Source organism: Colletes latitarsis, chromosome 14 (assembly GCF_051014445.1).
Source record: "Colletes latitarsis isolate SP2378_abdomen chromosome 14, iyColLati1, whole genome shotgun sequence".
Lineage (NCBI taxonomy): Eukaryota > Metazoa > Arthropoda > Insecta > Hymenoptera > Colletidae > Colletes > Colletes latitarsis.
The window spans coordinates 24564837-24590567 of record NC_135147.1 but is presented as its reverse complement, the minus strand read 5'-3'; the positions used below and the strand labels follow the sequence as shown (position 1 = coordinate 24590567).

General features: G+C 42.6%; 1 protein-coding gene across 2 annotated transcripts in view; it reads right to left on the bottom strand.

The window, feature by feature from the left end:
* The window catches only part of LOC143349697 (pikachurin), a 215048-nt gene that overhangs the window by 72020 nt on the left and 117297 nt on the right, over positions 1–25731 (bottom strand). For both annotated transcript variants that reach the window (XM_076781126.1, XM_076781127.1), the window contains exon 5: positions 24279–24561. In XM_076781126.1, the coding sequence (XP_076637241.1) occupies positions 24279–24561 (283 nt within the window). The remainder of the gene's footprint in view (positions 1–24278; positions 24562–25731) is intronic.

Here is a 25731-nt window from a genome sequence, read left to right as displayed (position 1 = left end):
CCGTAGTTTGATGCGATAAGGCGGGGACTGGTTTTAAAACTCTTCGCAGAGTAGTACACTTTGACGGCGCGGCTTGTTACATTTTCCACCTAACCCAATTTTTTCCGCGGATTAAATCCTTTAAATCCGTTAGGGGAGGGAAAAGAACCGCTTGAAACAACGTGATTGAGGAGCCTGTTGCGGCGCGACAATACGCAGAGAGCCGCGGGCTTGTTAACTGAACGAGAACGAGGGAAACAAACGCGGTGAATCGGCGCTGGGAGGCACCGTTCCTTCCAAACTGGAAAGCACTCGGTCTCGACATTACACCGGTTGACAAACCCTTCTCCCGCCCACCGCAAATAAATCTACGACTTCCTGTATTTCTCGAACAATCAAACGTTCGAAACTAATTCGTCGAACAACGATATTTCGAGTCGATACCGTAGTTAATTCAGGAGAAAATAATCATTTACGAAAAATGTGCTAGCTAGTAATTCATCTTTAATTAAATAAACAATCTATATCCAGGGTTTATCGTACACCGGTTGTATAAACGATAGAAATTGTTGAAACTTCTTTGGGTATGTAGCGTCATAGTAAATTTCAATATAAACGTAGAAGACAGCATAAACAATGATAGTTGATACGTTTATTGTGTAGGGGATGAAACACCCTATAAAATGAGCGCTCGAACAAGTCGATAGCTTTATTAGTTTCGGAGATATAAGAGTTTGAAGTGTTTACTTTTCTTCGTTTACGTCGCGAGGTCATTGACCGCACGTGACCGTAGTAAATAGTAAACACTACGTGACTCGACTACGTCACGTAAAAAATTGCCCCTTCACATAAATTACGATATCTCGAAAACGGAAAGTCGGATCGCCAAAAACCAAAAACCATTTTAAAGGGGAAGCTTTGCCACTGCTAACAATGGTTCAATTATGGATGAAACACTAGTAGTTTCGGAACTGCACGCGTCTGAAGTTTAACTATTTCTATCACATAACGCAGACTAATTTCCACAGGGAGTCGAAACTACATTAAAATAAAAATAAAAGCAAAAAACAAATTTTAACTGTTAATCAAGACCTGAGACTCCAAGATATTCAAAGCTTTCAAGAGCGTGAAACCATATTCGAAGCGATTCGAGTCTTGGCAGCCGTAAAAACGCGAGTGCGTTCGACGCGCGCGGAATAATGGCGGACCATTGCATTTATGGATCGGTTAGCCTGTTGCAGCCGGGCTCGGACACGGTTTTCGTTCGATTGGACGCGACGGAAGCCAAGGGGCAACGGCTGCCAGCGACCGGAAAGGCCGAGAGGCGGAATTCGTACGAAAGAAAGAGGAACGCGACTCGACGGAACGAAAGGGACGTCCCGCCGCGACGACGAACGAGAAAATAATGGGGGAAAAGCGTCGTTCGGTCATTACCGGGCGTCGTGACGCAGCGTTTTCGAGCGGGTCGAGCGCGGAAGACCCACGACGACCGATTAAACCGCCGACAGGATTGGATTTATCGACAAACAACCAGCAATTACTAACGTTTAAACTCGACGAGAAGGTTCGCCGGGGCGACGACGGGAGCGTCTCTCGTTAAAAACGGGCCACGGGAAATTCGTTCAATTTAATCGCGCCTCCGTCGTTTATCAAATTTCGCCAACCGGGCCAATTATGGCCCGCCCCCACACACGGTGCGGTATTTGTACCGAAAAGGCGGCAATAGTCAGTTTTTCACAATAGAAGGAACCGTCATATTTGTTTAGAAAAAGAAATTGAGCCGAATTTCGTCCATACTATTCCCACGAACAATTTTCTTAGTGGGGATGGTATTTGTCATTTAGAAATTATTCAGGAAGTACAGTATAAATGGATACAACGAAGAAACTCGTTATTTTGGTTAATAGTCACTGATTTAATTATATGGAATACCGATAGTTAGACAAAGGAAGTGAAAGGTAGAATTTTATAAAGAATATATTTTTCTAAAACGTGGAGCATCGTAACCGAAACGAAACGATAGAAGGTTAGCACCTCTGGATCGATCGAACCGGACACCGTGTCTTTCGCATTTGCATAAAAACGCCTCATTGTGCAGGTGAAATTTGCTGACGCTTTCGACACGCTATCGATTCGACGTTGCAGCGATATTTCATTCTTCGGTCGATCAGCGAGCACATGAACTGGCGCGAATATTTCACCTTCGTTCGCACCTGTTCTCCGCTCGACGCAAGACAAATGCCGTGCACGATGAAACTTCCTGTCGAACTGCCACGGGCAACGTTACGCAAGAAATACCCGATCCATCGATCGTAAATCGCAACTCTACCGATACAACAATCGCTAATCAAGTTTTCCAAAGTTTATCGTTCCAAAACAATACTCAAACGATAAATAATATAAAACAAAGTGACAATATATACACCCAAACAGGATGTTCTTCAAAATTTCTGTCCAGAGGTTCTCCTATACGCCCCCTCTTTAATCTTAGTGGTTGAAATAAAATAAAACAAATTGACAGCATATGCACCCAAACAGAATACAAACTATTGTTTAAATCGTGGGATAAGCAGGATATTCTTCAAAATTTCTGTCCAGTGGCTTCTCTGTACACCCCCTCTTTAATCTTAGTGGTTGATTCAGTCGAATTTGGTGTCGCGTACGACTAGCAAAGGCAAAGTGCGGTTAATCGGTGTAATCTAGCGTTCAGCGTGGCGTTTTGGCTACTCGCCAAGCAACATGGTCGTTTCCGATAACACGAACAGTCCGAATAGTCCTTCGGAAGTTCGTGGTCTTCGGGACAGCGTTTAATAGGGTCGCGATACCGACGCAACCCCGTTTCCTAGGATCTCCTAGACGGCGGCCCTTTCACGGAGAAAACTCGTTGGACCAAAAGCACAGAAGCAGCGCACGTTCCCAGACCCAGAGAAATAAAAGGGTCGTTTGGAATTGCTGGCTTCGATGGGACTCGAAATCTTGTTGGCCGGGGGAGGATGGTTTTTTGAGATTGCACGGCCAGAATTCGTACAGTTGTCTGAGGGTCGTAACACGTTCGCGTTTGTAGAAAATTGCACGAATATTAGGGAGAATCGTACACGTCGTGGGAGAAAATTCGATCGACTACGAGGTAGAATTTCGTAGAATTTTTTGGGACGGTGTTCTCGACGTTGCAGTGGGTTTTCAATTTATATCCGACGTTTGAAATTTTTTATTTGAATTTTAAAAAATAAACAGGGAATCGTATTCTATTATTTTTCGCTCGGTTGCCGAGATTATCGCGTTTGTAAGTTTCATTTCGATCGTGCAAGCCTCGTAACGTTATTCACGATCGTGTTTATTAATCTCGTTCACCTCACGCGTAAACTGTTCTCGCTGTACGATCGATTCTTTGCCCCGTTTCGCGCCCCCCAAGTCTGGTCGAGAGAAACCGCGTTTCTTTGCGAAACGAACCACGTCCCGCCACGGGGGTAGAAACCATATTTCCATGCCGTGGAAACCATTGCGCCGTAGTTTCCTTGTGCGTGAGTCATAATAAGGGTAGTAATAAACATGGTTTATTGCCTCCGTGTTATTATAACTCCTACGTAACTGCACGATGAAAGTTGGTCACCGTTGAAACGAACGGCCGTGATAAAATGAATGCACCGACGAAGAGAAAAAAAACGGGCCAAGTATTCCGGTTAACTCGTATAACGAAATGAGGGAAAATCGAGCAATAACTTCGTAAGGTTAGCAGGAACTTTCAATAAAATTTTAACGATGATCTAATACCATTAAAATTTAAACAGACGACTTCGATCTTTCTCTAAATTCGCTAACACGATATTTCGTGAGCGGAATAATTAACATTCGTCTCTGTGTATTTTACTGGTTACGTGCATAATAATAAATTTATATTTTGAACTTTGAACGATTTCGTAATTTTTTAAGGTCATATGTTAATTCTGATTTTAAAGGGTATTTTATCTACAATTTGCCTATTATTTCGTGTTCGAATTTCCAATCTAGATCGTCCGGAGCAATATAGTCTCAGCTAATATTACTGTATCCGTGCGTTTACTATCTTCCATCTTTCAAGCATAGGAAATTCCCGCTGCGAATTAATAATTCCTACGTTGCAGCAACGTGTACAGATTTCGTTAAGCTTGGCTGTAATACAAAACGCAAACACGGAAACTACCGCGGCTGCGAAGCGATATATACGAACACGCGTGCTAGATAAGAATGTTTTCGCAGCTCGAACGTCGAGAGATTTCGTCCCGTTTCCACGGCTCGGTACGATTGTCGATATTACGATAAATGTCTTCTCGTAAAATACGCGCCTCTGGTATCTTTTTATTTTTTCAATTTCTCCTGTTTTCGTTGTTTTATTATTCGACGATAGCGAGAGCTCATCGACAGATTTTCATCGCTCGTAGCCGAATGCAACGGATGGGAACCGAAACAAATAAGCAAGGAGGGACAAAGAATCTCGCACAAAGACCGGGGAAAACGCGGAGGGGCATTGAGGCTGAATCAAAGATGAACGAAAGACAGGCAAGAAAGCAGGGCTCGGTGAAAGGGTAAATCGGAATACAGAGAGCCCTCCGCGACCCTTCGTCGAAAGTATCAATCAGGGAAAATACGAGGGTAAATTCGAGTGGTAACAATGGCCAGCTAGAAACTACGGAAAACGTTGATTCCATAGAACAGGCGCAAAGAGGAAACGCTGAATTGTACTCGAATGAATTGGCGGCGTTGGTTTCTTGGATTTTCGACGATTTTTATTACGGTGGAAGAACAATTGTGGCTCGTGATAAAAGTAGCTCGAAACTTCTCTTGATATCACCGACAAGAACAATTGTTAGAAACATTAGAATTTTCTGCATTTAGAAGTGGAGAAACGGAGTAAAGTTTTATTATTGTTTTTCATCTAAACGTTCAAACAATCTCTGGAAATCTTCCCCCGAACGACGAAGGTAAAACGGAACATGGTCGAACACGATAGTAATCGAGGAAGTCACGTAGAACGAGTCACGTAGACCACAAGAGGAGGTATAAAAGCGACCCGCCCCCGCAATGCATTCGGTCGGTTCAGTGAAAAGAATTCAGTTGTCAAGAATCAATCATTCTCGGTGAGTCAGTGGCGAGTTTGTAGATTACGGGGTTAAGAATTCTGTTTTATAGTACAGTTAGGGTCAAGTGAATTATAGTTGTTATTCCTCCCACTCACATTCGTATAGCATAATGGTGATTCACTAGAAATACAAAGAAGCTTCGTTTCTTATGATTTTTTTCTATTTTTACCAAATATTGTTTTGATTACACTTTATGCTATTTCTATTTACAAAGTAGTTGCTGCATAGTTTAAGTAGTTTTTAATGATATTTTTGGTAAGTTTGCTTACATTTAATTGAATGCTATTTCCAAAGTTGATAAGTCCTCTATTTGTGGCTTGAATGGACTTACAATTCATAAGAAACAAGTTTTTCTCATTTACAGGGACTCAAAATTATTATACTGTACGAATACGAGTGGTAGTAACTGTACACATTTTTCAAAATTGCATTCTACATAGAGATATAAAATTTCTGCAACGATACAAGCCAGAAGAAGAGAAATCAAATTAGAAATAGGATAGAATTTAAAAGTAATCTCTCTAGTTTTTCCACCGACTTGTTGAAGCCTTCGTACGTCAAACTTTCCAGTCAGAAAATTGAACACTGTTGCAGAACGTGCTCGCATACTTTTATTAGCGCCGAGATTTTCTCCCCGAAGTATCTGCATCGTGTTTTCTCCTTTATGCGCGTACCGGGTATGCCATTTGTACGTAATCAGTCATAGTAATCACCGCCATATATTCGTCCCGACCTAATTCTGCTGATTTATCACGGCGAGGGGGCTCACGGTTCTACACTTCCTGTACGTCTTCTCGCAGCTACAACCTGTCGCGGAAAACACGATAATAACTCAACTTCGCTCGCCCGTTTTCCCGCGGCTGTAATGAAACTGTAACTCCGGCCGCGTCATTTTTTCGCGCCCGCTGCCAACACTCGCTTTTCAACGCTGACAATTATTTACTTCGCGCCGGCTAATGCTCGCCCGCCTCGAAACTTTGCACTTTCGGGGAAAAAACGGAAAACGACTAAGCTTACCCCATTATCGACGCCTAGATTCCTGGAAAGATGGAAACGGTACACAAACGCGTTGTCTCCATTTTCTTACACAACAGTTTTCTAACACTCTGTACTTGTAAGATAATTTAACAATTTTTCTTTTTCTAACGAGCTATTTAATAATATTCTTCTGCGATACATCGCTCTTCCAATTAATATTAAACTGTGCCACTTTATATAGAACTTAACGTGTTCCATTTTCAATCTCGAGGTAGAATATTAAAAAAATATACAGGGTGTTCGGCCACCCCTGGGAAAAATTTTAGTAGAGGATTCTAGAGGCCAAAATAAGACGAAAATCAAGAATACCAATTTGTTGTTGGAGGCTTCGTTAAAAAGTTATTAACAATTAAATTCAAAAATTTCAAATCGTTCTGGAAAAATTATTTTCGGTTGCAGGGGTCAATTACCATCATTTTTGGTCATTACACATACCCCCGAAATCCTACGCATTTTCGAGAAAAAAATTCCTTACCGAAAATGTAATGTCTGACCATACCATTGATATGTTTCCCTGAATTTTATCGGCGAAAAAAAATTTTTTCAAATCATTTTAAAAAAATTATTTTTAGATGCAGGGGTCAATTACAATCACTTTTGGTGAATAGACATACCCGCGAAATCCTATGCACTTTCGAGAAAAAAATTCAGGAAGGTGGACAAATTTTTCGAAAAAATTAAAACATTTCAAATCGTTCTGGAAAAATTATTTTCAATTGCAGGGGACAATTACAGTCATTTTTGGTCAATAGACATACCCTCGAAATCCTAACTATTTTTGAGAAAAAAATTCCTTACCGAAAATATAATTTCAGGCCAGAAATGCTTCCCGTAAAGTTCATGCGAATCTTTGAAATGTCATAATTTCTGAACGGATTGGACGATTTTCATTTTTAAAAAAGCAAACTACGCGTATTTTAGCGTAGAATATGTAGAAATACTAAAAATATTCAAAAAGTAGGTCCTTGACCCCGCAAAATGAGAAAAACCCCATAAAAATGGTCCAATTTTCAAACAGCCATAACTCCTACAATTGTGAATATATTTCAATGAAACTTTTTTCTGACGTAGAGCTCATGGGTACCTACAAAAAAGTATTACACAACTTTTCTGTACGGCGTTAAATAAAATTACTAAAAATCAAAAATGAATTTTTAAGAAAAATCGACAAGGTGCCTAAATTTTTCGACGGAAACGAAAAGTTTCAAATCGTTCTGAAAAAATTATTTTTGGCTGTGGGGGTCAATTACAATCATTTTTGGTCATTAGACATACCGTCGAAATCCTACCCACTTTCGAGAAAAAAATTCGAGAAGGTGTGAAATTTTTCGACGAAAAAAAAAAATTTCAAATCCTTTTGGAAAAATTATTTTCGGTTGCGGGGGTCAATTACAATCATTTTTGGTGAACAGACATACCCCCGAAATCTTGCGCATTTTCGAGAAAAAAATTCAGTACAGTCGGAACTTTAAACGTTAATAACTGATTAACGAAGACTTCATCAACAAATTGGTATTCTTAATTTTCGTCTTATTTTGGCCTCTAGAATCCCCCATTAAAATTTTTCCCAGGGGTGGCCGAACACCCTGTATGTACTTCGTACAATGGAAAAACGTAATTTCTATTCCCGTACAAATACGAATTAATTTGCTTGGTCGATCCAGGGATACGGACGTAAAACGATTAATTTGCGTTAATTTTTCAAGAAGTTCCCGCCAGGAACGTAAACATTATCCTTCCATCATCGAAATGAAACGGACAAGTATCGGTTACTGGACAAACTACTCCTGGTCGGAGGGGTTTCAACTTTGCGGCGAACGGGACGTCGAAGTTTCGAAGCCCTCTCTCATTTCCATCTTTATTGAAAATTCCGACCGGTTCTATGGGACACCGTCCATCTCCGGCCAATCTTCCCGCCCGTAAAAAGAATCCCTCTTCCTGCGAACTTCCAGCTCGCTTTCCGCCCGCCGGGAAGAAAAACACAATTACCAACGGGCCCAGCGATTACACTCAGCGTCACTGTAACTTCCGGTCTCGATCGTTCTCGCCCATCCAGCGATCTTGACGCGTGTTTTCAAACGGAAACACGAACGATGGAATCACCCTTCGTCGCGCTTTATTCCCTTAAAATATTATTCCTTTACTATCAAATTTAGCGATTTCACCAGCATCCCTGTAACTTTCAGAATCGCCCTTCGTTGCAATTTATTTGCGTAAATTATTCTAAATATTATCGAGTCAGCGTTCGTGCAAAATTGGGTAATCTTAATCCTTCTGTTATTAAATTTAGCGGGTTCCCAGTCGAGTCGACTAACAGGGGTTGTTCCATCACAGAAACATAATCAAATTTCGTAAATCCAATTTCTGTCATGCAGAGGGGTGGGCACGGGATTTCCGCTAGACGAAGAAAACAGTTTTCCACTGCTGTCACGCAAAACTGGGACGTCTTGCGGCGGATCCATCTATCCATTACCGTTTCAGAAGTCCATTTACCATCAGGGTGGACGTCACAGAAGTGTCCGGAACGGAACTACGTCGTTTCCGGTGGCCGATTTGTTGCTGTAACCGTTCGTCCCCGTTTTCTAGCTCACAATTTAGACGATTTTTAGGAAATACTCCTACAAATGATGGATCTAAATAGTCCTAGAGATTCAAAAAATTATGAGAAATTTCGAACACCGATAACTTTTCAATCAGTAATATTTTTAGTATTTTTTTATTCTATTCGTACATAAAAAGACATCGTTTGTAAGATATCTCGAATATCTCGAAGCTCGTTAGATTGGACTGATCGACGGGTATGACGAATCGTGTGTTATTGTGTGCAAATGATTTGTAATAACCTAGGTATGTTTGAACGTCAACGTGTAACGATTGGCTGTATTACTGTATAGATAGTCTGTTTGCCCATGTAAATGTTGCTCGTGTCTACTCGGCTGTGTGTTCTCGACTAACTGCTTGCGATTCTCTGTGTGTATGCATTTGGAATGCCTGGTGTGTCTTATTGTCGCGTTAACGTTTAGGTATTCCGATTGATATTAAAGGCCACTATGTATTTACTTCTGCAGAATTAACCCAACAATTTTACTTCTTTACACAACGTTGAAAGTTGCACAGAGAATGCTATTTCTAAATGCAATCCCAATATTATCTTACGTATCAGAGAAACAAGTGAAATTATTATTTGGAAGTATCGTCCCTCTAGAAGAAGAAAAGAAATAAAACAAATTCTAACAAATAATGCGTGAAAAAATAAGTTGAAAACGTAGAATAACATTTTCTCTAACAAAGCTTTGTTTTCGAGATAATTAATTTTTTCCAGGAGTACGATATGCCTGGCGCGTCTGACTATTATCGACCCTTTCTACTTGTTTCGATATTCAAGTTTTATTCCACGTTTTCTATCAAGTTTTCACGTAGAATCACACTATTCCTGTTTCACCATTACCAATACAATATATTTTAATATTTTACCACGCAGAACATACCGAAGTTACATCAAAGTAACTGTTCCACGTTCGTAGAACGTAAACTTGACGAGTTCAAGCCATCGTAATTACAACGTACGATGTGTGTATACGTGTCACTTTGTCCAGGGGCATTAATTTACGTTGTCATAGTATATCAAAGATTCTTAATCTCGAAAACAACGAAGGAATCACGTTCGTATAGTAGACTCAGAAGTTTCCGGAATCCTCGGGATAAATTGTTTCGAGGTAAAACCGGAGACTCGGCGTCGTTCTAAATTCAGCGAGAACCGGACCAATCGATAACCACACCAACGTTATCTAGTCGCTGTTAATGTTGATCTCCACTGTTTGCGAATTTAACGGAAAACACGTAACGTGTAACCCTTAATTGCGCGAACGTTAATCGAGCGGTCGGTTGGCCGCGAATGGCCGACCGTTTGACAAGAAAGAATGACCGATTAACAAAGTATTCTTGCCCGTTACGCGGTCGTGACTTCTTCCCTGATATTCAGAATAAACATTTACGCCCGCGTTCTGCTACGACCGTGTTTAATTATAATCAGGAAATTTGCACACGCCGAGCGAAACGAGACAAGCTTTCCCAACGTGTATCAGGACTTTAGAGTACGCCGTCCAATTTCTCCAAAATTCGAAACGCGAGTTACACTCGTTGGACACGAGTTACGGAACTCGTGGGAAATTTACACGAAGGCTAGGAAAATTTGCGGAATAACATAATGGATTAATTAATTAACAAAGGCAATTGGGGGGAAAATAGAACGAGAATGGAAAATTAGATAACGAGTAATTACAGTGCCTATCAACGGTCCAAGAATTTTTCTCGTCGATGATTCGTTTACGATTGTTCGTAATTACGCGTAATAAAATCGCAAAAAAAAATTCTCCCCGTCGCGGTTGAAGCGATAATTATGCACCTGACATCCGTTTGCGCGAAAAGTGGACGACGGGGCTGTTGAAAAATTACGAGTGTGTCGCGTTTTGCGAAATTAAACTGTCCGGCGATGTATTAGCGTCGCTCTGTCGCGTCGCAGCTGTTAAAACCAGTTTCCTGAAATTTGCTATTAACGAAAATTCGACTCGAATCCGTCGAACCGTCCAGCAGGAATCTTGTTTCGCGAGTCGCGTTTACGATTTTTCTGTTCGCGATTCGGTGCTTGAAATGTATTCGACGCGCCCCGTTACGGATTAATTTCCAGGCAAAAAACACCGAACGAAATGCAGACGAAACTTGTAAATTAATTGGGAGGATAAACGAAAACCGTTGGTAGAAATATATTCGCGCGGGTTGATTAAATGTGGGGATTTAATTACTGATTGGGACCGTTGGTTCTAGATAAATTATTCTTGATGGAAAACTATGACTCAATTAATTACAGTTACTACCCGTTCGTATTTGTACACTGTAACGGTAATTCACTGTAAATGAAGATAAACTTGCTTTCTGGAAATATTCCGTTGCATTTATTTTTACAGAATGTCGTCCATTACTCTGTGCTACTTCTATTCACGAGGTAGCTTTTCTTTTTGTTTAAATATTAATGGACTAGTAATGTTCAATCGCAAAGCTGATAGAGGGATCTAATAATAATATAAACAAAATATAAAAATCAACAATACTATTTAATTTCTACAAATACAAACCCTTGAATATCTCAATCTGAAAAGAAATTTTCTCCATTTATAATCAACATTGTAATAGCGAGAAGAAAGATTCCCGAATTCGTTCGCGATTGCAATACCTTCCTTGGTCGTGGTGGAATGGAAAAGGGAAAAGGGCAGGGGTTGGTGCCATAAACGAATACGTATCCCGAAGGTTGCACGTAAGGGTGGGAATACGCCCGCGTCCAAGACGGAGTGCAGATCCTCTCGCGACGCAATCCCCGTTTCCACATCGTATCGCGACGCATTTTCGCGCTATTTTATTTAAGAAGTTTCGCGACGGGATTATTCTCCATAAAACTCCGATCCCGCTTTCGTCTCGGGCCGCGTTCCGCGGGAAACGCCGAGCTACGTCCGCTGATATTTCGCCCGGGCTGCAACTTCCATTCTTCCGACGCCTCTGGCTGTTTGCGCGACGCTGAAAACTACTCGGTTTCGGAGGGGGGGAGGGGTTAGAGACTCCGGAGAATCGGGGGATTCGACGTCCACGGAACTCGTTACAGAAGTTTTACCGCGATCCCCCGACGAGACCGTTGTTATAACGTGCGTGTCTCTGTACATCGCGTGTTTCCTCAAACTTCACCGTTTACAATGCCTCCGCTCCTAAGAGTCCACGACAATTATAGCCGCGTCCACCATAACGAACATAACCGCTCGAATAATAAAATCGTGTTTAATTCGTTCCCATACGCATCGAGGACCTCCGTTCCTCGAGTATAGTTATTAAAACACAATCGAGTACGAGTTAAATTCATTTAACAATTTAATAAACTTAAAATCAGTGGTGCAAATCCTGACTCGTGGCGCTAAACAGGGTTCGAGCTCGTACGAATCGCTCTACAAGACGAGGATAAGCTTTTCGCAAGGACCTCAGGATCCTCCGAGACTCGAGTTAAACTCCGAGTTCTAACAAGTTTTTGATCCTAAGATCAACAAGTTCATTCTTGGCTACGTTCGCATCTTCCATATCGGACAGGAAAGGATTGCAGGTTTACGGTCCACTTTCAGCGTTATCCTCTTCGTCAGTTTCCAGGTACTCGAACTTGGTATTTTTAAAGAAATCGACGAAGGATCCTCTTTCGCGTCGGCAGAAAGCTTTTAATTTTTTTTAACGACGATTCGACTTTTGTTCGCCGGTAAAAAGTGTGATTTTTTCGCGCGACGTTTCGCCCCCTCACCGGGAGGATCACGTCTAAACAAGTTTTATATCTTTCATCTCCCCGGTTCGTTTTAAATCTCGTTTCACTCCTGCCCTCCTCGTCGGGTCTTTCGAGACTTTCGGTCCGTTAAAAAGAAATATTTCACCGACCGTTCCGACGCCGTTCGTGCCCTACGCGACGCTTATTGATCTGTTTACACCTACTTGGTACGCAATGGATTCGTGCCAGGCCCAGCGAGACGAAGAAGTTTCCTCGGTGGCGCATTACAGCCTCGAAGAAACTTTCCTGTCCCGATCTCGAAATCCTCTTAAGATCTTTTTCGGTTCTACACTTTGTTCTACTTTACTTGTCCCCGCGACGGCCCCGGCCAGACAAAGATCTCCGCAGTAAGTGCCGACTAAAACGCGCCCCGTCTAAAATCCTTCGACAATACAGAGCGAAGAGGGAAGAGAGAGGCGAAAAACATCGAAGAAAAGGAGACTGCACGAGTAAATAAAACAAAATCTCCGCCAACTTTGTGCTCGTACACCGTCGTAAGAACGGAGAAGCTCGCAGGTGGCGCGACAAGACCCGGTCGATTCGATCGCGAACAATCCGCCACTCGCTCGCCATTGTCCCTAGAAAATACGCGGGTAAACGCGGACTTTAATTGTTATCGATGCTTCCCCGGGGAGCAGCGAATCCCGTTGTCCTCTCGCGCGGGAAACGCAGAACGACCGAGATGGAAAGCAATTTGCGAGGCAGTTAAAAGATCGCTTAAGCGCCTCGTATCAAATGGCCGCCTGAAAGCACGATCCCGGTGGATCGAAAGTTAGACGTTACACGGTCGCCCGGACCCGGGGCGAAACTTCGAATCGAGTTTAGCCGCTGGTCCGCCAGGAAGGTACAAACTGATCTACATAGCGGGATTCCGAAAACCGTGACGCGAATTAGACTTATCGGCGGAAGACGCCCTCGTCCGGATCATTTATGGTCGGACATACGACCCCCTCGAAGTTGCTCGTCCGATGAAAGGACAATTAGAGAAAGTTCCGGACGACCAGGTCCCTTCCAGCCGTTATAGATTCCGCGAGAAAACTTTCCTCGAATCGATTCGACGAATTAATGGACTTCGAGGGGATCCTGGGAATCAACGATGAAATTTTCCTCGTTTTTTCACCGACGAATTGTCCAGCTTCGAGACTGAAAAATTCGCGCTTGGAACGCTACTTTACGCTCGTGGTACTGTGCGTGCGCGAGAAGTTGGCAACGTGAAAGGAACGCGGGTCTGATTGGCGCCTGGATCCCACACGCATCGTCGCTATTGGTCGAGCGAGACACGCCCCCAATAGCCAACTTCTCGCGGATGCACAGTACATTAGGACCACTCACTAATCAAAGTATATTGGTTTAATTGAAAATATTCATTGCATTGTTTCGACTATAATTATGAACCCACGTGGAATTGTTTACGAGACCAAAACTTTGACTTTTGACAATTGTAAACTACATGTATATTGCATATCTTCGTATCGTCTCCATAGATTTTGTAATTAGGCGTTGCTTGCCCGTTAACATATTTCAAAGAACAGTTTAGGGTAGCATTGCTCCTTTTGGAAGGCAAAGATTCTACATTTTCCAAACTGAATCAAATTTTTTTGAACGCGTAGAACGAGTTGAATAAAAAACAGTGTAGAAGGTGAAAAAACAATCGATTAAAGATACCAAGAAATGAACGTAACTGTATAAGAAAAGTTAGTCATTTGTATCGGTTTCAAAAGAGAGCACGAAGTTTCGATCTGGATCGAAACTGGCTAACTCGAGGTAGAATATATCAGCTGTTCAAGGTCGCTGAATAGTTGCCCCCCACCCTGGACTCTGGTAACACCGCCACTTCATCTTTTGTCTGTCCGCTTTGCGTTCACTCCACATCTGTTCTGGTTGAGGGGCAACGCGTGCAAACCTGACACGATCTATATCTCTCATACTGAAGCAAGCTTGCAAGGCATATAAGTGGGAAGTGTCTGACGTGATTGAAGATCCAGAAGGTGATCTTGAGCGATGGTATACCTCGAAGGCAAAATGGATTCCGAGGACAGCGTGGATACCCTTCGATAAATTGTTGAACTTAATTTATTAACGCTGTTACGTAATGTATTTATCGGTTGTAGAGGAATTTGCAGCTACGGTTTATGATCCTTAAAAGGAAACAGACTGAGAAGCCATATACGTGGGAATATAGTGTCTGGCCAGAATGACTCTATTATAAAGAAATCGTTAGTCTGGAACTTTTAAAATGAAATCTTGACACGATAAATCTGGATTTATTAACTATAAAAAAAAAGTTTGAAGTGCTATTAACGGATAGAGGAACAAAGAAAGCCGAAAGCCACTTCGTCTTGTTCTAGAGCATCAGGATAAACACCTAAATCAGGCAGAGATCGAAGGAGAGCTCGAATAGAACTTTTGCCTACAACCGCAAATCAAACAACCGCAAGTGGCGCCTGGAGTCTGCCCTTTCAGCAGCTTGACCGCTAATGGAACCGATTTTTCTGAAGCCGCAGTAGACACGACAGCCGTTGGCGTAACTTTGACCTATTCATAGACAAAAATGCCCATCGCGCGAGCCAATGCGGCTTTGCCAATTTTCCCGTTTCATCGAGGTCATCTGACATTTTCATCGAAGCTACCGATTTTTGCAGTACACTTAATTCTCAAATAAATTATTTTCTGCCCACCTACGTGTAAGAAATAAATGCGATAGGATTTAGTTCTCTTGAAAATTTACAATTTATGAGGCACTGTTCATTTTAAAACACACGAATACGAACGTACCTATTCTTTATATTATCGATCAGCAGAAAATACGAAGATGGTTCTCAGTAATTGCAAGTAATGTATACGAGAGTCAGTCAAAGCACGTCCTTTAGAGCTTTAAAACCTGTTTCCCTTTCCGTAAAGTATACCTTCCATTTCTGCATCCAATTTCACGTTGCAACCTCCTCATTGACATGACATCCTATATATTCTGAAATTACACATTTTCCAAGCAGTCGAACGATGTAAAGGTTCAACTTGGGCCATCAAAGGAGACTGCACAGGGTGAAGTGCCAGTTATGGCTAAGTTTCGTAGAAATTGGGCTATCATTTACAGTCTGAACTTGAAGTACTTCGTCCTTTCATCGGAAAAGACCTGTTTTTCTATTTTTAATATTGGAAAATTTATCGAGAAATCAATTTTTTATTTTGTTACGCGTATTGCATTAATTTGTATCAACATAATATTAAAACGGGCTGGAATAAAATTTTGATAATTGAAAAATAAGACTACACTGGATGGGATAAGTTTAAGAAACGTTTAGCTGCACCGACGGATACCCAGGTTTAGCAATCGAACAATAATTCGTAACCAGACAGCTATCAATGGTTTGCACTTTGCTGCATCGTGGCTGATCGTCGGAAAGCACCCTTTCAGACGGATCAATTAAAAGTACTCTCCTGTAAGACTCTTCCAGGACCATTCACGACCCAGACGCGATCGTAAAAGTTTCCAGCCACGGCACGAAGGAACAATTAAATCGATATTTCCCACTTTTGCTACACTCGTTCTAGCAAAGCGTTCCACTAATGTTCGGAAAAAATTTCACAAAAGTGAAGTACATTTTTCAGGAAAATATCATTTTAGAATACTTTGAGGATTAATTTGGTACACTTGATTGAGTAGCACACGTTCAGGTTTCGCAATCGATCGATAATTCATAACTAGGCACTTCATCCTATCAAATCTGATCGACGAAAAGGACCTCCTCAAACAAACTTTGATTGCGTGCTAGAATTTAGACACAAATCAAAAGCTATTCCCCCGACAGGGAACGTTTGGCTGCATCTATAATCAGCCAGGTTCCTCAAATAATACTCCATAACTAGGCACCTATCGATGGCACTCCATCCCCATCAGAGGCGGATCACCGAAAAGCGCCTCGTCAAACGGTCCAATTAAAAGGACTCTCCAGGACCAATTCACGGGACCAGACGCGACGGCGAAAGTTTCCAGCCGGCATGAAAGGACAATTAAACCGACGAACTTCTCGCAGACTGGCCATACTTAGCCGGAACAATGCAGTTGCTTAATAATTCCGAAAGTTACGAGATACCGGTGGCTAATTCCCCGACGAAACTTTCATCTCCGCGGGACATCTGGACAGATCTGTCCACTGTTTTCGGGGATGTCTACGAGAGGACGGGTGGAGGGGGGAGGTGAAAGATTAATTTCGTAAAAGGAGGCGTTCCTGGGTAAAATAGGACCCGGCCATTGTTAACGTCGCGCTCGTTTGCCTCGATTTTTTCCCGACGCTCGTTTACCCCTTCAAAGGAACGCGGGACAAGAGAAAAAGGAAACTTTAATTTTATCGACGCCAAAGGCAGCAAACTGCCTAACGCTGTTAGCGAAACGGAAACCCGCCGGGATTTTCCCACAGGGCGGAAAGTTAGGCGTTACGTATTTACTTCGTTCGCTGTGCCGACTCGCGGGGGCGTATTCTTCGAGAGGCAAATCGGTTTACATTTTCAGCTACACGGTTCACGAAATTTCTCAGCCCGTATTGTTCAAGATTTGATTAACCATGGTAGGATCACGATAATAACAGGCTTTCCAGCAAATGTCTTTGATATCAAATCACAGGTGTCTCGACCATTTTTACCTTTAAATTCCAGGGTAAATAGAAATGTTTCACCCAACCTAGCGTGAAATAATTATTGTATGCTTAAAAACAGACTTTCCAGGTCATCTTCAAGATAAAATCGATCTGGAAATTCTTTTATCAAGCACGTGATAGAGATCAGTTCTCCTTTGTATTGAGATAGCAGGATTGAAATAGGAGTTGAAAAATGTGGATGACGAGAATTTTCAGAGAATGCAAAGCTTCCTCCTTGCGCTACGTTCGATAAGATTGAGGAAATCGCGGAATTCGGGTTGGGGGTAATCGGGAAAGGAGCGACTTGCGCGATTAAAACGGGGTCGATGGACGGTGGAGGACGCTTCCGGGACTCGAGGGTTCCGCTCTCGAATCTTGGGCAAGTTTTCTCGAGTCCCGGGCGAAAGGGGGATAGAAAAAGTTGGCCCGGCTGGCCCCCGTAGATTTTATCCGGTTTCCGAAAGCGACGACCGGGCGGAAACTTCTCGGTTACCATCCGGCGGGCGATGTTTTCGACGCGACGAAGACAAAACCGTCCGCCTCGTCCTGGAAGTCGCGCGCCACGATGGAAAGATTAATTACTGTCCGCCGTAGCGCGTTCTCCTAACCTTTCTTTCCGAGCACAAAGCAGCAATATCTTGTTCCCCGGGTACACGGCCAACGCTTACTTACTTAAAAGCTTCCCTCTCAAAGGATTTTCTAAATTACAGGGCTCCGGAACCAAAGCCTTCTGGAAGCTCTCAACACTCGTATAAAATATACGGTAATTAATCAAATTGTTTTAATATCCCGTTTACCACCTCCGTTGCGTCCAAAGACACTGGCCAATAAATTGCAAACGGTAGTTTCTATTCTTCAGGATTATTGTTCTATTTATTCATGTGCTGATGAGGGATCTCTTTTGATGTATGTGAAATATTAGGCGGAGATACTCAACACTCTCTAAGATATAAATAATTAAAGTGGGACAATTATAAATTAGCTCCTGGCAATTGAGAGTATGTCTCATTAAATTTAACTGTGAGTGTCACTTTAATTATTTATATACACCGAAAGTGTTATTCAACACTTGGTCTCTTCCCCTCTCGTGAGATAGGAAATACCAACAAAGGAATTATTTGATTCTAGTTCGATAAATATTGTAAAATTCAGGTACACTATGTACCTTGGAAGGTCGTCGAAACTCAATCCAGATTTTAATAAAAAATGAAACGCTAAATTTCTCAATAACACAATACTTCCGGAAGTGGAGGATCCAAAATGTTAAGAAACGTAATTACGGATGGGGTCGCGACCCGATAAAACCGTATCAGCGCGGAAGAAGTACAAATCCAGAACTAGCATCGACCCCCAAAGAAAAAGTTCGACCCCCAGGGGGTTGGACCAGAGTTCCTTGGGAGAGGGAGATCGCGTAGTTCGATGATCGGGAGAACTTCTCGAACGTGGCGAACAAAAGAGTAGGAAACTTACGTTCGCCGGACGCGATACGATCTTTTTAATCTCTACCCCCTCCGTCCCCCCCGCGAAGACCATGAACCGAGGTAAGATTTTCCCGTGATTTCCTCTCAAAGCCATCGCGGACTGTGTACGCGCGGAAGAGAGATTAATTGCTACAGATAGCCAGCTCTACAGCCTCATCCAACCCCCTCCCCCATCTTCACCAACGGTCTGAAGGATGAATATATGCCGGTGACAAATACAAAGGCGAATCAACCAGATTGTAGCCGTTCCTTGCCCGGAGACGTGCTTCCAGGTCGCGGGGGCGGATAAATGCTGCTTGAAACTTGCCTCTGAAAAATTGAACGCGTCAGGTCTGAAACCTTGTAAGTTCAACGGCTCTGCGACTTCTACGGAAAGGGATCCGTTCCCGTTAAGTCCCCGCAGGGGTTGTAAGACTCCGGAGGAACTTGTTCTCGGAGTACAAGACGCGCGAAACGTTTAACGTTTCGTTACGTTTCTCGCGGAGCGTGTAACCGACGCTGGGAACAGAATATCACAGTGTGGAAAGTCGTCGACGAAAGGCAATCGGTACAAGACATTTACACGGCCAATAATGTAGTTTCAAATAAATAATTGCGAGCGTTTGGCTTCTACGCTAACTGCACAGGGTGGTAGAAATTGGGGGAAATTAACTTTTGACTTAGAGACTCTTTTCTTGATCTTTTCTTCACCCCCAAAATTGGAAGACTAATTTTTTGAATTCCCCTTTCATTGATGTCTTGCTTTCTATTAAAGTTCGATTAGTTTTGTCTTTAATATTATTATGAAAATTCTTGAGTAGCGTAAGGCGAAATCTGACCGTTCTGTCGGGCATCGGGAATTTGAGAAAGGGAATCGCGATAAAGGCAGAAGGACAGAAAGCTGTGTTCGCGTAATCCCCGGTGACTGGGAGGACGTTCTGTCATCGCTCGGCTGTACGTTCTATCCTCCGCCATGCATCAAGCTTAAAGCTCCGTCGCTGGGAAAGCTGTTCCGCCCGTCAAGACGTTCCCCGACGCTTGGCCCCGTTAATTTCGCGATATCGCGTTTTAAGACGAGCGATACAATTCGTCTGGGGGATTATGCTCGACGCGATAATGCTCGTCTGAGACGACGTAGGGAGGGGGGGTGGGATCGAGCGCGGAGCTTTCACAGAATTTGCGGCCAAAGGTTGCCTCGTCCCGTGCAACGTGGATACCTCGTGACGTTAACGATTGTTAGAGATTTCCCAGTGTTTAACTCCACAAAGTACCGCGAAAATTTTGTCGAAATTATCCAGAACCGCCAGACGATGTCAAGTTGGCGAAATTACGATGTTTCGTAGAGTTTGTACGGCGAAGATACCTCCATAAAGACGAATTATTACAGTAATAAAAAGTCTCGTATTATTTTCTTATTACAATTCTGATTCGGATATTAAGAAGCAAAATTAGGAGAAGTTGTGCTTAATTTAGTTGAAAAATAATTTGTCTCAGAATAGGGGACACGAAAGTTTAATAAACACTGTGGTACGATCGAAGTACATCGTGTTTTAACGCGATGCTGTCGGTCCAAAATGTATGTCGAGCAGCGATAAATTAGAAACACCAATTAGGACAGTTTGATCAAGCCGCGAAGTCCACAATGAAGTTGCAACGACTAACGTTTGTCAAACCTCTGTCTGACGAGTTACGTAGCCGCTGCAACAGTTCGGTGCAAACAAATTGTAGTTTCATTAAATCCGGGACTAACTTCACCGCTGGGGATCAGACGAATCTCGCCACGAGCGCTTAAAGGATCGTCAAGGGATCCAAAATGCCTTGTTCCGTAAATCCGTTCCTCCAGAACAAATATACGCTGTCCGATGTTCACGATATGTCGATCGAGGAAACAAATGAATCACGTCGATTGATGTAAACAGACGATCCGCGGAAATATTTATCTTTCGAGTTTATTTAAGTGATACCATTCCATCCCTTTCGTAATTTATCTATAGGGTAGTTTACTATTTTTATGAGGATGCAGGCGATAAAATCTATAATTTAAAATAAAATTAAAATTCGACACTTACATCTCTTTAATGCTCCAAATTCTGAAAGTACATTTCACGTATTTTAACTTTCGAAGCAATCTAGGATAAAAATGGCCGATCGCGTTCTAGAATCAGTTTCAGTTAGCGTTGGCCTAAATTTTAAGCTCGATTGCACCCAAAAGGCTCTAGTACCGCTCGTGTCTTTCTTTTATCGGGACAGTTTTGAAAAATGTTGCACGGTCGCTTGCGTGTACTTTCACGACAGAACGAGATTAAAGCAGAGACGGGGTGGTGCTCGATACCAAAATCGAGGCCCCGCGAACTGTTTCCGCGACGAATTCCTGGCGGTATTCGACCTTTGCCGGGGTCGAGGCACGAATCTTACGAATCTCGTGCTTGCGAGCACTTTATCTTCAACGCTCGTGCTTACGTATATTGCTCGTTTGCATCGGGCTACCGCGAGTTTAATTTCACGAACGCACGAAGAGATGATTCCGCTTCGAAACGCGCAAATAATTACGAAACGAACGCCCGGGCTTTCCCGGTCCCTTAGCCGTTGTTTGCGGAGCTCTGGAGAAACACAAATTCGCGTCCCGCTGTTTGCAATGATTTAGCGAGCCGGTGGTCGGTGAAAAAATTGTTGAACAAACGTCTCCAAAATTTTTGAAACCGACCCACCGTATAATTAAAATAAGCGCTGTTTCGCGGACGAGCGAAATCAAATTGCACTTATTAAAATCAGAATTTCTTCAAGCAAATAACCGACTCTTATTTGCTTTCTGAAAAAGGCCACTCAGCGACAGCAAATTTTTAGGCAACAATATTTGCTATGTTTTTAATTTGGTTCTGTGTCTCACAATTTGGAACTTCCACTAATTTTACCTCACGTGATTTTTTTGTTTCATATTTTTAAAGCTTACGCCTTTTAAATTTCTAATATGATATTTGAATTTTTTTTTCAAGAGATACCTGCTCTATCGTTAGAATTTCTATAAAAAATTCTTCCTCAGGCCGTGGAAAAGTCTGCGCGCGCTGAGATAACGGATAACGAGATGCAAATTCCCAGTGCAGGTGGATATGTCCGTTAATTCGTCATGCTATCGATCGTCATTGCGGCGATTGTGCATCGCTATGAACGTTCCGCGTGACCCAATGAATAAATCCCGCTTGGGCGTGATTCACGACATCGAGATATCCATGCGTGCAATCGGTGTGGTCTTTAGTTATAGATGAAACACCTTCTGTCGAACGTTTTTGCTCTAATCTCCAGGAATAATGTCCAATTCATTAAAAAATAACATCTGCGAAAGATGGGGCTCGTTTAAACGACAGAAAATATGCCCCAAAGGGCCTGAAATTTCACTCCAAGTAATCTAGCAAAGTTCAAATATTTATTTCCATTTTCCTAGTTTGTATTTTTCTGTAATTTCTTATTTTCACGCAATACAGGAAACCCAACTCCATTCGGGGATCAAGCTGTTCTTATTCCGCGTGTTTGGGGTCGGGTAAAACGGGGGAAAATCGTACAGTTGCCCCGATTATCTGCGCTTTCGAGATTTATCCGACTTCGCGATGCGTTTCCAGCGTTTATTTTTCAGCGATCGCAAAAACAAACGGCCCGTCGCCGCGCGCGAAATAAATATCCGATAGACGAAACTGGGAACAGTTTCCATTTTTACCCTCGTGGAAAACACAACGATCGATTTCCACGAGCGGAACTGGAAGACTGTTAGATATCGCCGGAGGTAATAATAAGATTTTATGCGTGTTTAGTACAAGCCATTGTTCCTCGTCGAAACAAATACGCGAGTAACAGGTGGAAATTATGGAAAATAAAATCTCAACGATTGAAAAATAAATTACAACATATTTTCCTCTTGGCTTTAATGCATCGATCGATTAACCAGTTCTTTTATACTCTATCCAACACGATGACTGATACTTTTTAGTTGGAAAATTGTTCGCCGCGAATCATGTTTGTATTTAATCCTTATCGTGCTTGGATGGATATGAATGGAGTAAAACTCTAATTCAATATTTTCTTCTATTTTTAAATATCAATTTACTGAACAACAATCACTGTTACTCTGTGTATCGTTCATAGTGTACATATAATAATTTATTTTAAAGAGATCCAAACAAAGGATTACATTCGCCTGTAAAAGAGTATGTACTCATAGTTTACTTTTAAACTCAAGCTGCCTTATTCGAGTAGAAATATTATTAAGTCGTCCCATGAGTACCTTTCTATATTTACACATTCATTTATCCATTTCTTGGTAGAAATCGAGTCGAAAAATACAATCGTGCACCGATAAAAGTCGGAAGATTGTTCCGCGTATTTCACGGTTATCCATTCGAACGTCGATAAACATTGTGTTTCGCGCGACAAGCAACGCAGCGATTTACGAATTCTAAGTAAAGGGCAATTGTTTCCCACGTACTGTTGACACGTTCGTACGACACGCGGATTGCGTGTTTGCAAACTTTTTACGTCTATGGAACGTACGAACACAAAACACCGACTACAACGCGAGAAATGAAATCGGTTTTGCGGTCGGCGGCTGTATTTTCAGTAAACAAAGATCATCGTCGGTTCCGATCGATGGCAAAACAAGAACCGAAACGGTCGTGATCGAATTCCGATTAATGCAGATTACAATGCCCGACGCGGGGAAAACATAATCCGAATCAACCGGTAAAATATAGTGGTTATTAAATTTACCTACGTTCATGGGGTTCGCGATAGATAGCTGCGTACAACGTTCCGCCGCGTGTAAACAATTTTCGCGAAATTACAGTTTGTCATGTTAACGCCGAAACGAATACACGGTCGTACGGGAACCGATCACCGATTGGTCTAGATTTCGAAACGATATCAATTTTAGCGAAAATCAACCAACAGATTTCGTAGAAAGTAAACATGCATTACGAGTCTCGTATCTCGTTCAATAAATTCGACGACTTTCGACGATAGCAAATTTTTCTTTGGGCCATTGGCATTTTTAAAAAACGAAATCGAATACTATCATCGTTGACTAAGCAATAAATAGCAAATAAAAGTAAAAAATACATATTCAAACCGATGCCAAACTAAATACAATGTACGAAAGCATGAAATTCGAATGATCTTGAATATCGAAAATAGTGAAGGTTCATGCAACATCGTGGTTACAAAAGTTACATAGCCACGTGTAAACAGAACATCAACGACCTCAAATTCTCTACAAATACGAGTCAGAAAAATTTTTATATTCGTCGAAATCGCAGATAGCAAAGGTAGAGGATGAAGTGAAAACAATACGGTCGAGTTTGCTCAAAATAAATACAATTTCGATAGAATTCCGTCTGAGAATCGCGGCGACACGCAAGCTTGCGCTTTCGAGCCGCCCACGCAGTCGAGAGAAATCCCCCTAGAGTAATTAAACATCACCCTATCTCGAACGAAGTCTTATTTCATCAGTTTCTCGAGCGTCGCCGATGAATTCCGGCGCGGCTCGAGCGTTGGCTCTCATCCAAGCTGATATCCACCCTTGCGGGGGTGCTAGCCGATGCCAACGAACCCTTCCGCGAGATACTTTCGCCCCCTCCTTCCCAGAAAGCAGGGTCAGGCGCGATACACCACGGGGAACGCGGAGGCACGGCTACGTGGCTAAATGAAAATCACTCACCGAGCTGACATCGATCGCCACCCCTGCCTAGGGGGCATTGACACCTCTGCCTGAAGGACCCTTGCTTCCGTCTAGGAGCCACGTCGTTCCCTTCGAGATCCATCGACATCGAGGCGTCGTCGTCCGCGGCGTCGGAGTCGTCGTTGGCCGCCAGATCGACGTCGTCGCCGCGAGATTGCTCGATATAGCAATTACCAGCGGGCCCGCAATCCAGCGAGCATGCTGGCTCCGTGCTCACTATACTCTCCATCGTCGACGGGAGCTTCTGCTCCAGATTCGGACCCTGAACAGAGAACAAACGACTTCCTAAGCCTCTGAGTCTCCTAAAGGAGCTCCTAAGATCTAGAAGCTCGAAACGATCGATTCTCAGCTACCTTTTTGCGGTCATTAGGCATCGAACTTCTTGAGATTCGAATAATTGACCGACCTAGGTACTAGTCATAATGATTTTTATGAAAATTCACCCCCAAAGTTTGGGGCTTGAAACGATATATTCGATGTAAATTGAAATATTACACGATTTTTAATATTGTTTCCACCTGGGCAAACAGTCTCCAAACGAACCATTTTTCTGTCGATGATAATATTCCATGAATTCTTTATCCTATTTGTGAATCCATAATATAAAGTCAGTCAGATAATAATTGGTTAAAGGTTACAGGGTAGACGGTTTGAGAATGAATGAGAACATTTTAGCAGACGATGAGAAAAACTTCTCAATTGAAATACAGCAACGCGTTTAACAATTTGTTTCAAACATTATTTAATCACCCACCAGGGTGGTCCTTCGATCCTTAAGGATCTCGTTACAGTTTGGCCCACTTTGCGTCGATTTCCGGGTAGCTTTTAATTCCCCGATGATCTGATATTCTCTTTTCTCGATACTCTGCTAATTTAACGACTTGTATCCTCCTCGCGAGCAATCAAACCCAATAATCTGTGCAGTCATGTATTACTCCCTTTCCTGCACGACTTATCTTTCTCATGTGAAGCCATTTCGCGTCTCTGTGTTCCAATTCTTCGCCAGGATGGTCTTCACGGGTCTTCATTGTTCGTTTGATCAGAGAATCAGATACTCTATCTGTGCTCCTTCAGACCCTCGACGAAGCTACCAATACTCGTCGACGGAAACGTAGACGCTCTCTGGGAAGTCTTGGCTCGTATTGACCGATCGGTGGTTCTTTTTCGGGGTTATCGCGAATTCGGGGGAAACAACGAGTCCCCCAGGTGGCTGAAGAACGGTCCAGATCTCGCACACAGGGACCTGTTGCTCGCGTCGCGACGTTTTTATTCGGAGACCTTTTGAATACGAGCGCAGGATGTCCGGGGCCGCGTGGGAACCAGCCATATTTTAAAACAACCGCGATTTTCTGGGGAATACACGTTCCTTTTGTTCACGTATGCGGTGCCCTTAATTGCGCCGCGGAGGAAACCATTTTTTGGTTTTTACGTT